The sequence below is a fragment of the Labeo rohita genome, chromosome 8 (assembly GCF_022985175.1).
Source record: "Labeo rohita strain BAU-BD-2019 chromosome 8, IGBB_LRoh.1.0, whole genome shotgun sequence".
In the NCBI taxonomy this organism is placed as follows: Eukaryota; Metazoa; Chordata; class Actinopteri; order Cypriniformes; family Cyprinidae; genus Labeo; species Labeo rohita.
Window position 1 is genome coordinate 5506210 of NC_066876.1, and position 16521 is coordinate 5522730.

At 35.9% G+C, this 16521-nt stretch overlaps 1 protein-coding gene across 1 annotated transcript in view; it reads right to left on the reverse strand.

Moving 5' to 3' along the window:
• The window catches only part of LOC127169621 (phosphatidylethanolamine-binding protein 4), a 158776-nt gene that overhangs the window by 9174 nt on the left and 133081 nt on the right, over positions 1–16521 (reverse strand). The window contains exons 5-6 of the mRNA XM_051117128.1: positions 16312–16357; positions 11703–11819 (exon numbers count right to left, since the gene is read on the reverse strand). Coding sequence (XP_050973085.1) covers positions 11703–11819; positions 16312–16357 — 163 coding nt within the window. The remainder of the gene's footprint in view (positions 1–11702; positions 11820–16311; positions 16358–16521) is intronic.

The window sequence follows — 16521 nt, forward strand, 5'->3', positions numbered from 1 at the left end:
GCTAATGGCTTCAATTACAGCCCAGTAACCAGTGCTGAGCTCACACATTTCTGTTCAAGTGGACTATGAGGCGGTGTCTCCTAGGACTTTCGATGAAAGCGCATGTGTCTCTTAGAACTTAGCAAAGGAGGAAAATGGTAATTAATTAGCCAAACGTTCAGTTACAGTACATACTTCAACCCTGTGAGATTTCGACAGAATTGCACTTTTAGATATTTTTCAAGATATTTTGGATGAAATCCAAGAGCTTTCTGACCTTGCATAGACAGCAATGCGACTCGTTCGAGGCCCAGAAAGGTAGTAATGACATATGTACAAAAGTATATGAGAATACTTTTTGTGTGCAAAGAAACAAAACTGCATTCTTCTTAAATAAAGAATTGCAAATCATACTGACCCCAAATGTTTGAAGTAGTGCACGTATTAGGAGTTCTGCAGTGATGTAACGTTACTTTCAAAATAACGTTTCTCCCACGCTGCGTAATACTTGTCACCTGAAATGAACTTATGAGTAAGACGCAAAGTTGCATTAACACAGCCAATGATGTATCAGTCTCTATTGCACAGCTATGTTCCCAGTCTCCGATCCTCCTGTCTTAACAGATGTGAGTCAGTGTGAGTAGGCCATGATCTGTGCAGCAGCAGCAGTGTGGAGCAGAGAAGTGCTGACTCTGAGATGTGCTGCACTGATTACAGCCTTACTTTACTCGTTTGAAGCACTCACACTTCAAAGATGAGCGCTTGACTTTGCTCAGCTCTCATTGTCTTAGCCTGTGATGCTCAGCTGTAGTTTATGTGTAACCATTTTGATGTAGTGCAAAGGCACAGAGTTCATTGAGTATATGGACACTTCACTGCATTGACCTTATGTGATTCACTTTGGCAGCTGGATATTTAGGAATAGTTTACAGTGATAATAAGGCTATTATTTAAGGTTATTTAAGATATTAGGGCAGGATAGCTTTAAAACTGGAACATCATTTACGACCCTGGACCACAAAAAGTCAGAAAACTATTGATATATGTATATTGTTAGGACAAGACAATATTTGGTCGAGGTAAAACTATTTGAAATTCCGGAATCTGAGGGTTCAAAAAAAAAAAAAAAAAAAAAAAAAAAAAAAAAAAAAATCAAAATATTGAGAAAATAACTTTTAAAGTTGTTCAAATGAAGTTCTTAGCAATGCATATCACTAATCAAAAATTAAGTTTTGATATATTTACAGTAGGAAATTTACAAAATATCTTCATGGAACATGATCTTTATTTAATATCCTAATGATTTTTGGCATCAAAGAAAAATCAATCATTTTGACCTATTCAATGTATTTTTAACAATTGCTACAAATATACCCGTGCTACTTATGATTGGTTTAGTGGTCCAGGGTCACATTTGTGAAAATGGCAATAGATTTTTAGAATTTTGTTTCATTTCTGCAAGTTAGTTCTTTCAAACTGTATGCATTTTACAAATGCATTTTGCACTTTAAAATGTATTTGTAAAAAATATTTTACAAATATGTAATAAAATAGTTGTGCATGTGTAATGTGTAATAAACTATATCAAAATACATGATACAAATAGTACTGTATATTATAATATTGGTACATATAACAAATATAATTTTTGCCTGTGTTCATTTAGTAAAAATCTAAAATCAAAAACAACATTTTTTATTCTAGGTAATGCATTCAATTGTTATTTTTATATACTATTTAAAAATGATAAAATTTCAATTATAATAATAATTTAATTTAATTGTTTAATATATATATATATATATATATATATATATATATATATATATATAACCATTTTATTTGGTATCTTTATATACCAAATATATATACTTCCATAAAAATAAAATAAAATGAAACAAAACAAAACAAAATAAAGCAGTTATTTATAGGTAAATACAGATTTTTATAGATATACTTTTTATTAATTTTATTTCACTTTTAGTTACCAATTTTTATGGTTTTATTTTCATTATTAGTTTTAGTTAACGATAATAACCCTGTTTTTAGCATTTTTATATCTAATTACTCTGAATATTAATTTGTCACACTGCAGGACTTTAAACTAGGAATTTAAACAAAGAAAAAGAAGGCAAAATGGAGGCATATTTAAGATGCTTTAATTAATTAATTAATTAATTAATTCATTCATTCATTCATTCATTAAAATGGCAAATAAAACTAAACAGCTTGAGGCAGATTCCCTTTATTTATTAAGGTTAATATTAATTTAAAATGAAAATAGGAAGCTAAACTAAAAGTAAACAAAACTAAACAGATGATATAAGGTGGTTTGATCCCCTTAATTTATTTGTGTTCATATTTATTTGTGGTAACATTTTGTTGTAGAGTGGATTTCATGCATACTTGCTATAAATTCCAATAATAACATTAATAAAAAAACAAAACGACAAACTAACTAAAAATCTTGATGCTGATAAAGCAATAAATATTACTTTAGCTCTTTTTTACATGTACAGTAAGTAAACTAGTAAAGATAATAATAATAATAATAATAATAATAATAATAATAATATAATATGCCATGAAGTTTAAAAATGAACAGCTGTGTGTCATGTTAAAAAAGCACCAAAGGAGTTCAAAAGTTCATAATCTTCCAATTCACAACTGTGTCACAGGTAAAGCATCTGAATGAAAGCAGGGCTCCCACACACTCAATACTGAGAGAGACAGTAAAAATATCCCTCTTTCTGAGACAACTCCATTGCCAGCATGCGTGTGTGTGTGTATGTGTGGGCAGCGAGAGTGAGTGAGTGAGTGAGTGAGTGTGGGTGGGAGGGTGTATAGGGAGAGTACAAAGCAGTGGGTTGTACGCCCTGTGTTTGAGTCTGAAGGCCAGCGTGTAAACGTGTGTGAACAGACGCCGGCGTGCCAGCTGGCAGCTTAGGACGCCGGGCCCTACGTGCCCATTTGCCACCTCCGCTTGGCTTGACCCGTGGCCTGTGAAACCCCTGGCACCGAGACGGCCATTGAGAAGGATATAGGACGCAGAGGAGGCGTGGGGATTCCCCACCAACACACATCTCTCATGCCCACTGCCGCCTGCGTGCCACCCATCGCCAATTGTGTAACAACCAGCTGTCACTGTCCTTTCCGTGACCCACATTTCTCTTCCTACCCACACACAGAAAGCCGAGGCCGTACGGCAGGCATGAAGCGCACCTCTCTCCCCGTACGCTTAAAGATCAAAGCCCGGGCTGAAATTGAGTTGAGCTCAGCGTCAGGGGAAATGGAGAATCACCATTAGAGCGCTGTGTGTCGAGCGAAGAGTCGGGGAAGTGGAAAATGATCATTAGATGTCTCCACACCCACAGTCAAATGCTCCAAACCCTCCAATTAGATCAATTAGTCAATGAATGTCAGCAGAACATGAGAGATGGAGACCGGTTACAGGCCACACGCAAATCAAACACGCGTTATGTAGACGGGACCACCACATGGACGCAGATGCTCTCGGAATTAGTGGCGTTTGTTAACGCAAGCATCCGTTTTTATAGTCAAGTCATTTATTTATATAGCCAGGGGTGCACTTAGGTTTTTCAAACCTTAAATAAGCAAGCTTTTTTGGCGGGTTGCCGGCAAGTGAGTATTTGCTCCATATAGTGGACTTCAATGGGAGCCAACAAGTTCAAGGTCTAAATTGCAGTTTTAGTGCAGCTTCAAAGGGCTCTAGCCAAGGAATAAAGCTCTTATCTAGCAAAACCATCTACTATTTTCTAAAAAATAAAATTACATACTTTTTAACCACAAGTGCTCATCTTGCTCTGTGATGCGCGTCCATGACTGCACGTTGGAAAGGTCACACGCAGTTAGTTTTTTGTTAGTGTACTTTGGTTCAAAAAGGTAGAGTAGGGCAAATAACGCAATTGACTTTCTTTGCACGTTCACTTTGTAAACACTGGGTCGGTACATGATTACATAATGAGTGAAGTCGAGCTAGTGCAAGACAAGCATTTGTGGTTATAAAGTATCTAAATGTTAATTTTTTGTAAAAAAGATGACAGATCGTTTCGCTAGATAAGACCCTCATTCCTCAGCTGGGATCGAGTAGAGCCCTTTGAAGCTGCACTGAAACTGCAATTTGGACGTTCCACCCGTTGATCCCCACAAAAGTCCACTGTATAGAGAAAAATGTTGTCTTTAGAAACATTCATGTCTTTTCGAAGAAAGAAAGAATGAACATCTTGAAAGAAAGAATGAACATCTTGTATGCACGTAAATTATGAGAATTTTTATTCTGGAAGTGGAAGGTGCAGTATGTAATATTGACTAGTGGTTGAAATGGGTACTGCAGTTCAGATTTAAAATTTGGAGAGAGTTGTTTTTCCCACCCCTCAGACTCTATGCCCATGTGGGTTGCCAGATTGAGGAAACGCAACAGGAACAAGCACAATTAACAATGAAAGGCGACGACCCTTAAGTCCAGAACACACCAAGTCGTCGGGCAATGTCGGGTGGTTTTTGAGCGTTGGTCGGCTTTAGTTTTTTTTTTCAGTGTGTTCCGCACCTTTGGCTCTAGTTGGACACCATCAGCTGTTTTCTAGCCAATTGTGCAATCGGCAGAGAAGCTTGTAGATGAGAAAGTCTGATTGGCTATTCATCGCGAATGAGCTCACAGGAAAAAAAAAGGGAACTGACAAAAGCAAACCAGTGATGTAGTACAGAGGGAACGACACTTGTTGTCATTCTGTTTCTTTCTTTCTTTATCCACAAGAAGAAGAACAAGGGCTGACGTTTACATTACATTTTTGCGCAAAACTTTGGCGATATTTTAGAAATGACTACTAAAACGTATTGCGAAATAACAGCGTTTCCATTAACCAGTGTTATGTGACTAAAACAGTGTTGCCAAGTCAGTGGTTTTCCTGCGCAATTGGGCTACTGTTACCGTGGGTTGTTTTTCATATCCGTGGGTGAATATGTTTAGTCCCTGGAATGCAAACTGTACCAGGGGAACCCCTCCAAAAAACTTTTTAACCCCCGGAATGTGATTTTTACCGGGGAACCCCCCTCGAAATGTGATTGGGCTACTTTTGAATAGCAATTGGGCGAGTCTTGTTGTGAAAACCTGGCAACCCTGGACTAAAACGTAATTTTTCCTCTCGCGACAAGTCATGGCAACAGATTTTAGTGGGATTTTGACAGATTTTGTCTGCACTAGACAATTATATTTGTCTGCACTAACCATTATATTTAACTAAAGAATGCGTATGCGTGTATCTTTACAGAAGCAGTGCCGAGAGCCACTTCTGGGGCGCTTTGGCATGTTTAAACATAAGCATTGACAAGAGTGGCTGCGGTGACAGCTCCATGTCGGAGCTGTAACGTGCCGCAGACGTATGCAGTGTAAATTGTCTAAGCATTATTGGCAGGGAAAGCCCCTTACACTTGAGAGCAGCCATGTATGAAGTGATTCTTGGAGGTTATAGTACATTGAAGAACGATCATATGTTTTTTTGTACACCATGTATCCAGAAAAATGTGAAAAAATTAAATATTCCATTTACGAATTGCCTGAAAAACCACCTCACTTGAGCGTAAAAACTTTTTTGTGATATATGAGCATTTTTGCACAAGTGACGTGTTTCCATTAGGTGTATTTTCAATTCCAATTTCAGTTTGCGCACTTTGAAGGGTAATGGAAATGCAGCTAATGCCAGTGCCATTTGCAACTTAGCCGACACTGAAAAAAGCTGCACAAATCTGTTAGTAATGAGTGCAGCTGGTGTGAACAATGGTAAAAGCAAGCGCTGCTTGCTTTGTATATTTACAGCTCTAGCTCTTCTGGTTTCCCTGTTTGAATGCTAAATACAGACTACTGCCACCTACTGGTACGGGAGAGTTATGTTTTCTCACGCAAGTGCAAAGCTAGTTGGCCATTGGTGTGTTCTGGTGCAACTTTTTTTTTTTTTTTCAAACGATAGCAACACAAGGCAACGCCGCAGTCACTTTCTTCAGTACTAGTTCTCTGGCGTCAGTTTGGTGTGTTCCTACCCTTACACTGTAAGCTAATAAGTTTATTTATCCATGAGTTTTAAATATGGATATTTTTCTTACACAAACACTCTGATTCATTTCTTGACATGTGGAGCACTTTTATGATGCATATACACACTTTTATTGTTAATCTGCATTTAAATGCATCATATTTGTGCTATGAACATGACTCATACCTCAAGTCATGCGGTTTGTTTGGAAAGGTATTGGCATGATACTTCTTTTTTTTGCCCTACCAGGCAAAAATAAACATATAAATTAAAATACTTTCGACCTACTTTCAAGGTGCCACAACTCTTTTGACTTGAGCCAGTAAGGAACTGCCTTCCAGAACAGCCTTAGCAACCACCCACAAGTTTAGAACCATTCATATCATCACACGTCGTTCTATTCAATGACTCAATGAGACAAAACGATTAGTTATATTATCTCTGGTACATTGCAGATGAAAAACAAAGACCGCCGTAGTAGTATTATTGTTAGTATGCATAATGCATGAAGAGGGATTGTAATATCTTCTGATTTAACTTTTTAGGGCTGACAGAAAGAGACTGTTGCAACAATTTGATCAGAATACAATAGACATACAGGAAATGACTGGAGGGGTCCGCTGATGACATCATTTTGGCTGATCAGAGCCAATGAAAAATACTAATGAGAAAATGATTAGGAAATCAAATTAGGCATCAAGATAACAATATATGTTTTGGCAAAGTCAGATGTGATTTCAGACGAGATTAGAACAAGAGCTGGACAAAAATCATTATTTGTTTGCGTATTTCAGTTTTAAATTTTGTGATACTACAAATGACTCTTAATAAAACAACATTTTAAAGAGGCTTTGAGTCGAGACTGCTTTGTTGTATTAGGATGACTTCCAGTCTGCATCATGTCCTGATCCCGTTAGAGATACTATGTGTAATAAAGGCCAAACGGCCATTAAACAAAATGTCCTAGCAGTTAGCATGTGCGCAAACACGTGAAGCTTTAGTGCTCATGTGAGCAAAACAAGTTCAAATCCGACACACTTTCCAGGGCTCATTTACATTTTCTTTATAAATCATTTTTCTCTCCTCTCCACTTTCTCTGCTATAAAAGAAGCAAAAGTCAAACTAAAAAGCAAACAAAATGGAAATAATTTTTTTGTACATTAAAAAAAAAAAAAAAATCTAAGGAGCTGTCTTTAGCTACTCAGTAAAGACCAGGGTTCTCCAACCCTGCTCCCAGGGAGCCACCTTCCTGCAGATTTAATTTACAACCCTGTTTCAACACACCTGTCTGTAATTAAGTAGCCCTGAACACCTTGATTAGCTGGTTCAGGTGAGTTTGATGAGGGTTGAAGCTGAACTCTGCAGCTCTCCAGGAGCAGGGTTGGAGACCCCTGTTAAAGACATTTGTTGATACAGAATTTTACTACAAAACTCAAAATGGCTGATGCCCAAAAAGGCCAACATAGGAAAATTAGGTATTGTTCGATTCAGTATGCCATTCCGAATCTATTGAGACCAATCCTATGATTTTTAGCCAAACTGGTCAGACGTTATAAGCAGAAATGTCCATTTTTTTTATATCTTTTTGTGGTGCTGTGCCAAAACTATGTGACCTCAGGTCATGCTTGTTAAAAAACAAACCAAGTTTGGTCAGAAATGGTAGAAGTGTTGCAGAGATATAGCCTCTTGTCCATTTTTGCACATACTTCTTCAAATTTGTTAAAGGGGTCATTGGATGCCCATTTTCTACAAGTTGATATGATTCTTTAGGGTCTTAATGAAAAGTCTATAATCTACTTTGGTTAAAAATTCACCCTTTTTACCTTGCTAAAATGAGCTCTGCAAAAAACATCTCATTCTGGTCAAGGCTGCTTTAAATGCAAATGAGCTCTGCTCGCCCCGCCCTCTCTTCTCTCTGTGGAGTGACGAGTCTGTTTACTTTAGCCGCAAAGATTCATAAAAAAACCCTTATACTCACTTCTGCTGTAAGTGAAGCTGGATCATGAATGATTCGCGTGAACATAGACGGATATATGTAGATCAGGAGGCGCATTCCCTTCACAAACAAACGCAATCTACTGCATCTTCAGCGGCTCAGATGTCGGGAGTAAATGACAAAAACCTGTTTATTATTACATCCAGCAACACAACACCTCAGTCGCTCAATCAGAGATATTCTTGTCTAACTTACATCCCTGCTCCGGCATCGAAACATGGAGGTCGGACTGTTACAGCTGATCTGAGGTAAAACGCTCATGTAAATCAACTATCGTGGGAGCGGCCTCTGCTGGTGCGACGCAACAACGACTGGCATCTGAGAATGGCTTGATTTTAAAAAGGGAGTATTATTTTTACAGATTAATTAAAAACCACTGCATGGGTTTTCATCATTATAGGGTAGATTTGTACATACACTGCCAACACACAAGTGAACTTTGCATCTGATGACCCCTTTAACATTCTTTACGAAACGGTTTGGTGTTTCAAAAGACTTTTGATAACTTTTCACCAGAATTCTCTAAAGATGATCTAAGCAAATTTTGGTGAAAACTGAACAAACCGTCTAGGGCGCGTTTAGAAAGTAGATTTTTTTTCAGAAATTCAAAATCTTGACTGTAGAAATGTAATTTTTGGTATGCATTTGACTCGGTATGAGCCAAGGAATCAGATGGAAAAAAAAAGAAAAAAAAAGAGTTTTGCTTTTAGACCTTATGGTTCAAAAGTTACTAGCAGAAAGATCAGTGCAAATTTGTCCTGTTGGTGGCACAGAGTTTAAGTTAGGAACCCCAAATTTGCTTTCCAAATTTGCAAACGTGACGTGTTTCCATTAGGCATATTAGGCGTATTTTCAATTTCAATTTCAGTTTGCGGGTAATGGTAGGGTAATGGAAATGCAGCTAATGCCAGTGCCATTTGCAACTTAGCCGACACTGAAAAAAGCTACACGAATCTGTCAGTAATAAGTGCAGCTGGTGTGAACAATGGTGTACTCCAAAATTGTGACTGTCCTCCATACATGTGCCAAATTTCGTAACTTTCCCGCAAGTCTTTCCATAAGATTCATAGGATTTAGTAAAATACGCTAAAGTGTTTGAAAAATACAGCATTTTACTGCTAAATTCAAAATTGTTCACACTCATGATGGGTGACACGGGACAATTTGGTATTGTTTAATTAAGTATGCTGCTCCAAATCTATCGAGATCACTTTTATAATTTTTGGACAAACTGGTCAGAAATTTTAATCAAAAATGTTAAATCTTATGACCAGTAGGTGGCGCTGTGCTGAACTACTCATGTGCCCTTAGGTCATGCTTGGTATAACATGTACCAAGTTTGGTATGAATCAGCTAATGTGTTGCGAAGATATAGTGTCATGTCAATTTTTGTTCCAATTTCGTCAAATTCATTAACACGCTTTACAAAAACGGTTTGGTATATCAAAAAGCTTTTTAAGAATTTCTGCCAGCATTGTCTGGAGATGATCTGAGACAATTTTGGTGAAAATCGGACAAACCGTCATAGGACAAGTTCACAAAAGTAGATTTTTTACAAAATTCAAAATTGCGAAAAAGTCTTGACCCACAGAAATGTAAATTTTGATATGCATTCAACTCAGCATGAGCCAAGGAACCAGACCTTATGGTTCAAACATTATTAGCAGAAATATGAGTGCAAATTTGGCCTATTGGTGGCGCTAGAGAGTTTGAGATAGAGACTCCAAATTTGCAATGGTTATTGTTGAGACTGTTCTCTATCTGTGTGCCGAATTTCATAACTTAACCGTAAGCGATTCTGTGGACTGCCATGGACTGGAAGAAGGTGCGAGAAAAAGAAGAAGAAAACTAATGGATACAAAAGGTGCCTAAGCAACTTCTGTGCTTAAGCACTAATTACAAATAAATCCAAAACAAAAACTAAATTAACTGATTGGTTCCTCTAAATGAGCCAATCCCAGGGAAACAGAAAGATATTATTCATATCATGTCCACACAAGGTTTAGTCATATCGAGAGGACCTTTATTATTTTCTCTCTCTGCGCAATGAAGGTAAAGCACTGAAAGTAAAAATCAGAAAAAGACAAAAGCTGTAACTGTAGCACTGTATCATAACCACAAGTGACTCAATAAAGGAGCACTCAACAATAGTCATCTTTAACATGTGAATTTGCATTTTGCATAAGCAACAGCAGTTTCTGTCAACAGGTTAGTTTCTATTTCTGATGTGTAGTGCTTAAAAACCTTATTTTTAAACTCAAATTTTTCTTTTCAGAATTGCAAGAGAATAACAGAATTGTGAGATGTAAACAGAGATATTATGAGATATATATTGCAATTCTGACTTTTTTTCCCCTCAGAAATCTCTCAATTCTGAATTTTTTTTAAATAATTAATTCTATAATAAATTATTCCTTGCAATTGCAAGTTAATATCTTACAATTCAAACATTTATTTTCCAAATTGTAAGTTTATAAAAAAAAAAAAATCAGAATCGTGAGAAACAAATACAGAATTGTGAGATATAAAGTCTGACCTTTTTCTGAGAAGAAAAGACGAGGATTTTTAGATAATAAGAGCAACCTCTTTATTATCTTATAACCCACGGCGGAAACAAGCTTTCATAAGAAAGAGCTTATACACATCAATAAATAGAAGTGGTAGAAATGGAAGGGCAGGTGTATGATGCTGGATACACACTGAAACACAGTTCCTAAAGCAGACACACCAAATGCATTTACATTTCCCTGATTAAATTGACTCACTTAAGTCCGATAAGCTTTGGAAACTGTCTTGGCCCTCAAAGATCAAACACTTCCTATAATTCATAAGGCCATCTGTACAGGAAGCCACATAGGCAGCTGAAACCTACAGAACCTTTCAGTAGGTACAGGGACCAATGGAAAAGCATAATTAGTAATAAAGAAAACTAGTTCAAGTAGTGGCCGGTACAAGAACTGAATGTGACAAATAGTGTCATTTGACAAATGTGACTTAATGTAATTTGCTGTTTTTGCTGTCATCAGGATATGCTCATCATGTACCATATAACAAGAGAAGATTCATTTGATTATGTCAGTCATGACAGCAGGTCACAGTCTCTGTAATTGTGCGAATTGCATTTTTTTGTGAAAAGTGTGTGTATTTAGTCTTCAGCATTATTGGCACTTTTCATTTCACCTCTTTTATGCAATCAATCATTCAAATATAAATGTTAAATTACAGAGTAATTACATAAAATATAAATTAGAGGGAAATGTCAATGTCTTGCTCTGCGGTATTTGTCATTTCACGTCGAGATGTTAATTACAAGTTATGCTGAATGGCAAGACTGATATTTTCAGGAAAATCAAAAATAGGTGTCACACAGTATGCAAGTGTTTGAGTTTGTGTGTATGTTTTAGACATGTATTGCAGAGATAGTTCACCCAAAAATCTAAACCCATGTGAACATAAAAGCAAAAATTTAGCACAATGTTAATGCTGCTACTTTCCATAAAATTAAATCATCTAGCCGTCTCCAAAAAAGCACCATAAAATTCAGCCGCTGATTTTGTGTATTACTATATAAAGGAAGGTTTGAATGACTTGAGGGTGAATAAATGATCTTGTACTTTTTGGGTGAACTATCACTTTAAAATCCATTACTCCAGTGTGTTGTGGGTTGTGTGTGTGATTACCCCGTGAGCTATCCTCCTGTGGGCTGAGGGACAGGCTTTGGCCTCCAGGCTGCTCATAGACGTAGAACTGGTAGCGGTGGAGTCCAGTCCCTTGAGGTGGAATGGGACGGGTGTATGCTAAAGACAAAAAACAAGCACAAATCTGTTTTAGAGCTCCTACTGAGTGTTCATTTAATTGTTACCTACTAGAATCTATTTTCAAATGCTTTATGTCATAGATCAGAACAGAAAAATAGACTGAAGAAAATGTGAGAGCGGTGCTTCTCCACCACATGCTACAGTAGGGTGTTTTTTGGGTGGTTACTAGAGCACACCCAGGCTTAGATGGCACACCCCACAGACGGGACGCCCCAAAGTCTGTTTACTCTTCATCTGGGGCCAAATTCACAAAACATTCTTAAGAAAAAAAGTATTTTTATCTACCATTTTATTCTTATTTTTTAACTTAAGAAAAAAAGTTACGAATATTTTGTATTCCCCAAATTGCTTAAGAATGTTCTTATCTTTTTTTTGCCAAAAACAAAACTTAAGAATAATTCAAATTCTTCAAAAGAATCTTCTTAAAAATAAATTCTAAAAGTTAAGAAAAACTCAGACCAGCCTTAAATACCAAACAGTAAGAATGAATTAATTTATTGGGATATTTAAAATTAATTGTCATATTTCATCATTACAACACTAGCTACATATGACTACATATCACAAGGTCTATTAACAGGCATATTCACTGAACTGTTTTCTAAAGTGACAGCGATGATTGATAATGTAAACACTTGCTGCATTTCCATTACCCTTCAAAGTGCGCAAATTGAAATTGCAAATTGAAAATACATCCAGTACACTTTAAAAATTTTATCCAGTTTCAACTTAAAAACTTAAGTTTAGCAGCTGCCTTAAAATTTTAAGTTAAATCAACTTAAAAGTACAAGTCATTTCAACTCACTACAATAAAATACATTTAAATGACTTGTACTTTTAAGTTGATTAAAAGGGGTCATCGGATGCCCATTTTCCAAGTTGATATGATTCTTTAGGGTCTTAGTGAAAACTCTATAATATACTTTGGTTAAAAATTCTCAATGGTAGTGTAAAACAACACCCCTTTTTACCATGTCAAAATCAGCTTTGCAAAAATCATCCCATTCTGATGGACTGCTCCTTTAAATGCTAATGAGCTCTGCTCGCCCCCCCCACCCACCTTGTCTGTGGAGTGAGGTGCTGCTCTGAGAGATTGTTTACTTTAGCCACATTTAGCGCGTTTAGTCGCAAAACTTGCAAACTAGCACGTTATTAGGAAAGGTGATTGCAGAAATTCATTAAAAAACCCTTATACTCACTTCTGCTGTAAGTGAGGCTGGATCACGAATGATTTGCGTGAACATAGACGCATTTATGTAGATCGGGAGGTGCATTCCCTTCACAAACACATGTAATCCACTGCATCTTCAGCGGCTCAGATGTCGGGAGTAAATGACGACCACTATGTTCATTATTACATCCAGCAACACAACACCTCAGCCGCTCAGTCGGAGATATTCTTGTCTAATTTACATCCCTGCTCCGGCATCAAAACAATGGAGGTCGGACTGTTACAGCTGATTTAAGGCGGGTCTGAGGTAAGATGCTCATGTCAATCAACTATCGTGGGAGCGGCCTCTGTGGGTGTGACGAAACATGGCTCGATTTGAAAAAGGGGATATTATTTTTACAGATTAATTAAAAACCACTGCATGGATTTTTATCATTATAGGGTAGATGTGTACATACACTGTCAGCACACATTAAGGTTCAAACAACATGTAAAAGTGAACTTTGCATCCGATGACCCCTTTAACTTATGAGTTGAAATGACTTGTACTTTTAAGTTGATTTAACTTGAAATTTTAAGGCAGCTGCTAAACTTAAGTTTTTAAATTGAAACTGGTAAAAACTTTTTACAGTGTAGAAACGCGTACGCTCACATGAGGTGGTTTTTCAGGCACTTCAAAAAAAGTATATTTCACAAAACTGCAATCTCACTTGTAGTACATAAAAAAGTCACATGATCATTCTTTATTGTACTATAATGTAAGGGGCTTTCCCCTTTTAATGTAAGGATAACCCTTATTTACACTGTTTTATGGGTCCAACATGACCATTGGAGCTGATCGCAGCCACTCTAGTCAATACTTGCGTTTATACCAGCTGTGCTGTGGCACATTCACTGCACTGCTTTGCTAAAGATATGCATCTACGTCTCTTTTGATTAAAAATAATGACTAGTGCGGTGGGGGCCGATATACTGTACATAAGCCTACCAACATCTGTCATCATGACTTGTTGCAAGAAGAAAAAAAAAAGTTTTATTCGCATAACATCGGTTAATGGAAATGCTGTCAGTTCGCAATAGTTTATCGACTTTATAAAATGAAGCAAACGTTTTGCACAGATTAAAAACACGAAGCTGAGTGTCAATAAAGACACAAACAGACGCGAATTCGAACTTCTTAAGAATGTTTCAAGAATTGCACTTAAGAACATTCTTACAAACTTCTTGGAATTTATCCTAAGAAATTTCTTAATTTATTTCTTAAAAATATTATTTTGACCCTAGACCCTTGTGTACACTGCATTTATTTAGTATATGGCTGGTTTTACACAACTTCTGGGATTAAGGGCAAATAGACTTTTTAATCCACCCAGAAACCAAAAAGCGCTTTGAGCAGGCCTGAATATTCTACTTTGTTTTTTAAATTTATACAAAGGATTGAGGTTGATTAGATTTTTTTAATGTTTTTTTTTTTCTTTTTTTATATTTTATGCTCACCAAGGCTATATTTATTTAATAAAAAAATACAGTAAAATCAGTAATATTGTGAAATATTATTATAATTTAAAATAACACTTTTATATTTGAATACATTTTAAAATTATAATTTATTTCTGTGATGCAAAGCTGAATTTTCAGCATCATTACTCCAGTTTTCAGTGTCAAATGATCTTTCAGAAATCATTTCTGTTGAAAACAGTTGTGCTGATTCATTTTTACAGTATTTTTTAATGAACAGAAAGTTCAAAACAACAGCGTTTATTTGAAATATAAATAAATAATTACAATAATTAAGTCACCTAAACCTAACCTTAACCCATGTAGTTATTTGATTTTACCAGTTCATGGATAAGTACACTCTAAAAAATGCTGGGTTAAAAACGTGTGAAATAAGAACAAACTCAACCTTCTGAGTAGTTTTATTTAACTCAAATATTGCTTAAAAGCTTTATTTCTCGCTTAAAATGAACCCAAAATTGGTTGGAAATTGATATTTATTAATATGTTCAATAATTAACATTTATGAATAAGATTAATAAATATTAAATAATAAACATTTTTTAAATTACTAATAAATGTTCACCTTTTGATTATTTCTGATGCCTCTAGTAATTATGTTTCTGATTTTTAATTTACAACGTATATTGGGTTCATTTTAAGTCAGCCATATAGTCATTTTTAATAGTAATTTTTAATTCAATAGTTGAGTTAAATAAAACTACCCAGAAGGTTAGGTTAAATATTTAACCCAACTGCTGGGTCAAAACAATTAAATTACTGGGTTTGTCCATTTTTCACCCAGTGCTGGGTTGTATTTAACCCAGCGTTTTTTTATAGTGTACACTGTAGATTCACATACTCTAAAACAAAACTCTAAAAATGGATTTTCAATCTTTTATAACAATATGAAAGTCTTTACTGTTACATTTGATACTTTTAATGCACTCTTGCTAAATAAACGTATTTAAATGAATGAATGAATGAATGAATTTACCCAGTCATAAGGGTAAATTTTTCGAAATTGAGATTTATACATCACCTGAAAGCTGAAAAAAGGTTTCCATTGATGTATGGTTTGTTATGATAGGACAATATTTGGCTGAGATACAACTATTTGAATATCTGGAATCTGAGGGTGCAAAAAAAATTACCTTTAAAATTGCCAAAATTAAGTTCTTAATTATGCATATTACTAATCAAAAATTAAGTTTTGATATATTTACAGTAGAAATTTTACAAAATATTTTTCGTGGAACATGATCTTTGCTTTATATCCTAATGAGTTTTGGCATAAAAGAAAAATTGATAATTTTGACCCATACAATGTATTTTTGGCTACTGCTACAAATATACCCCAGCGAGTTAAGACTGGTTTGTGGTCCAGGGTCACATTTGTGAAATACCTTTTAACTATTATGTTTAGATGGATAGAAATTGTAATCAAAACACATTTTACATTCTTTCAGTGTTTCTACACAACATTTATACAAAACTAGGCAGTGTTTTAATTCTAAATAATGTTTACTTTTATCAGTGTATTTATGTTGAATAATTGATTTCTCATAAACTCTTCCTTAAATGATATGGAAATACAAAACAAACTGTGACTGATTGCTTTACGTGTCAGTCAGACGGCCTTATCTTCCCTGAGTGGGCGGATCTTGGCCAAAAAGAGCTGCAGCTCTGACTTTTGCCATTTAGTCAAAGGTCTGGCTACACAATAATATAAGATCCCAAGTTTAATATTTAGGATTAGAGGTTAGTTTAACTCCAAATGTGCAGAAAGAAAGAAACACTCACCGGATAGTTCAACACCGCTGACATCTCCTCTCCGTAGCGCTTTCCCCTGCAGAAAGACACATGAAAGAAACAGAGTGCTTATGAAATACAAAAACACGGCTGTACATGCACCATTGTCTCGTGTTCAACACTTCTGAATGAAAACAATGAGAGCCCGGGGACGTGTTGTGATTTTCTCCTTCATTCATCACCGAGGGCCACACAGCTCAG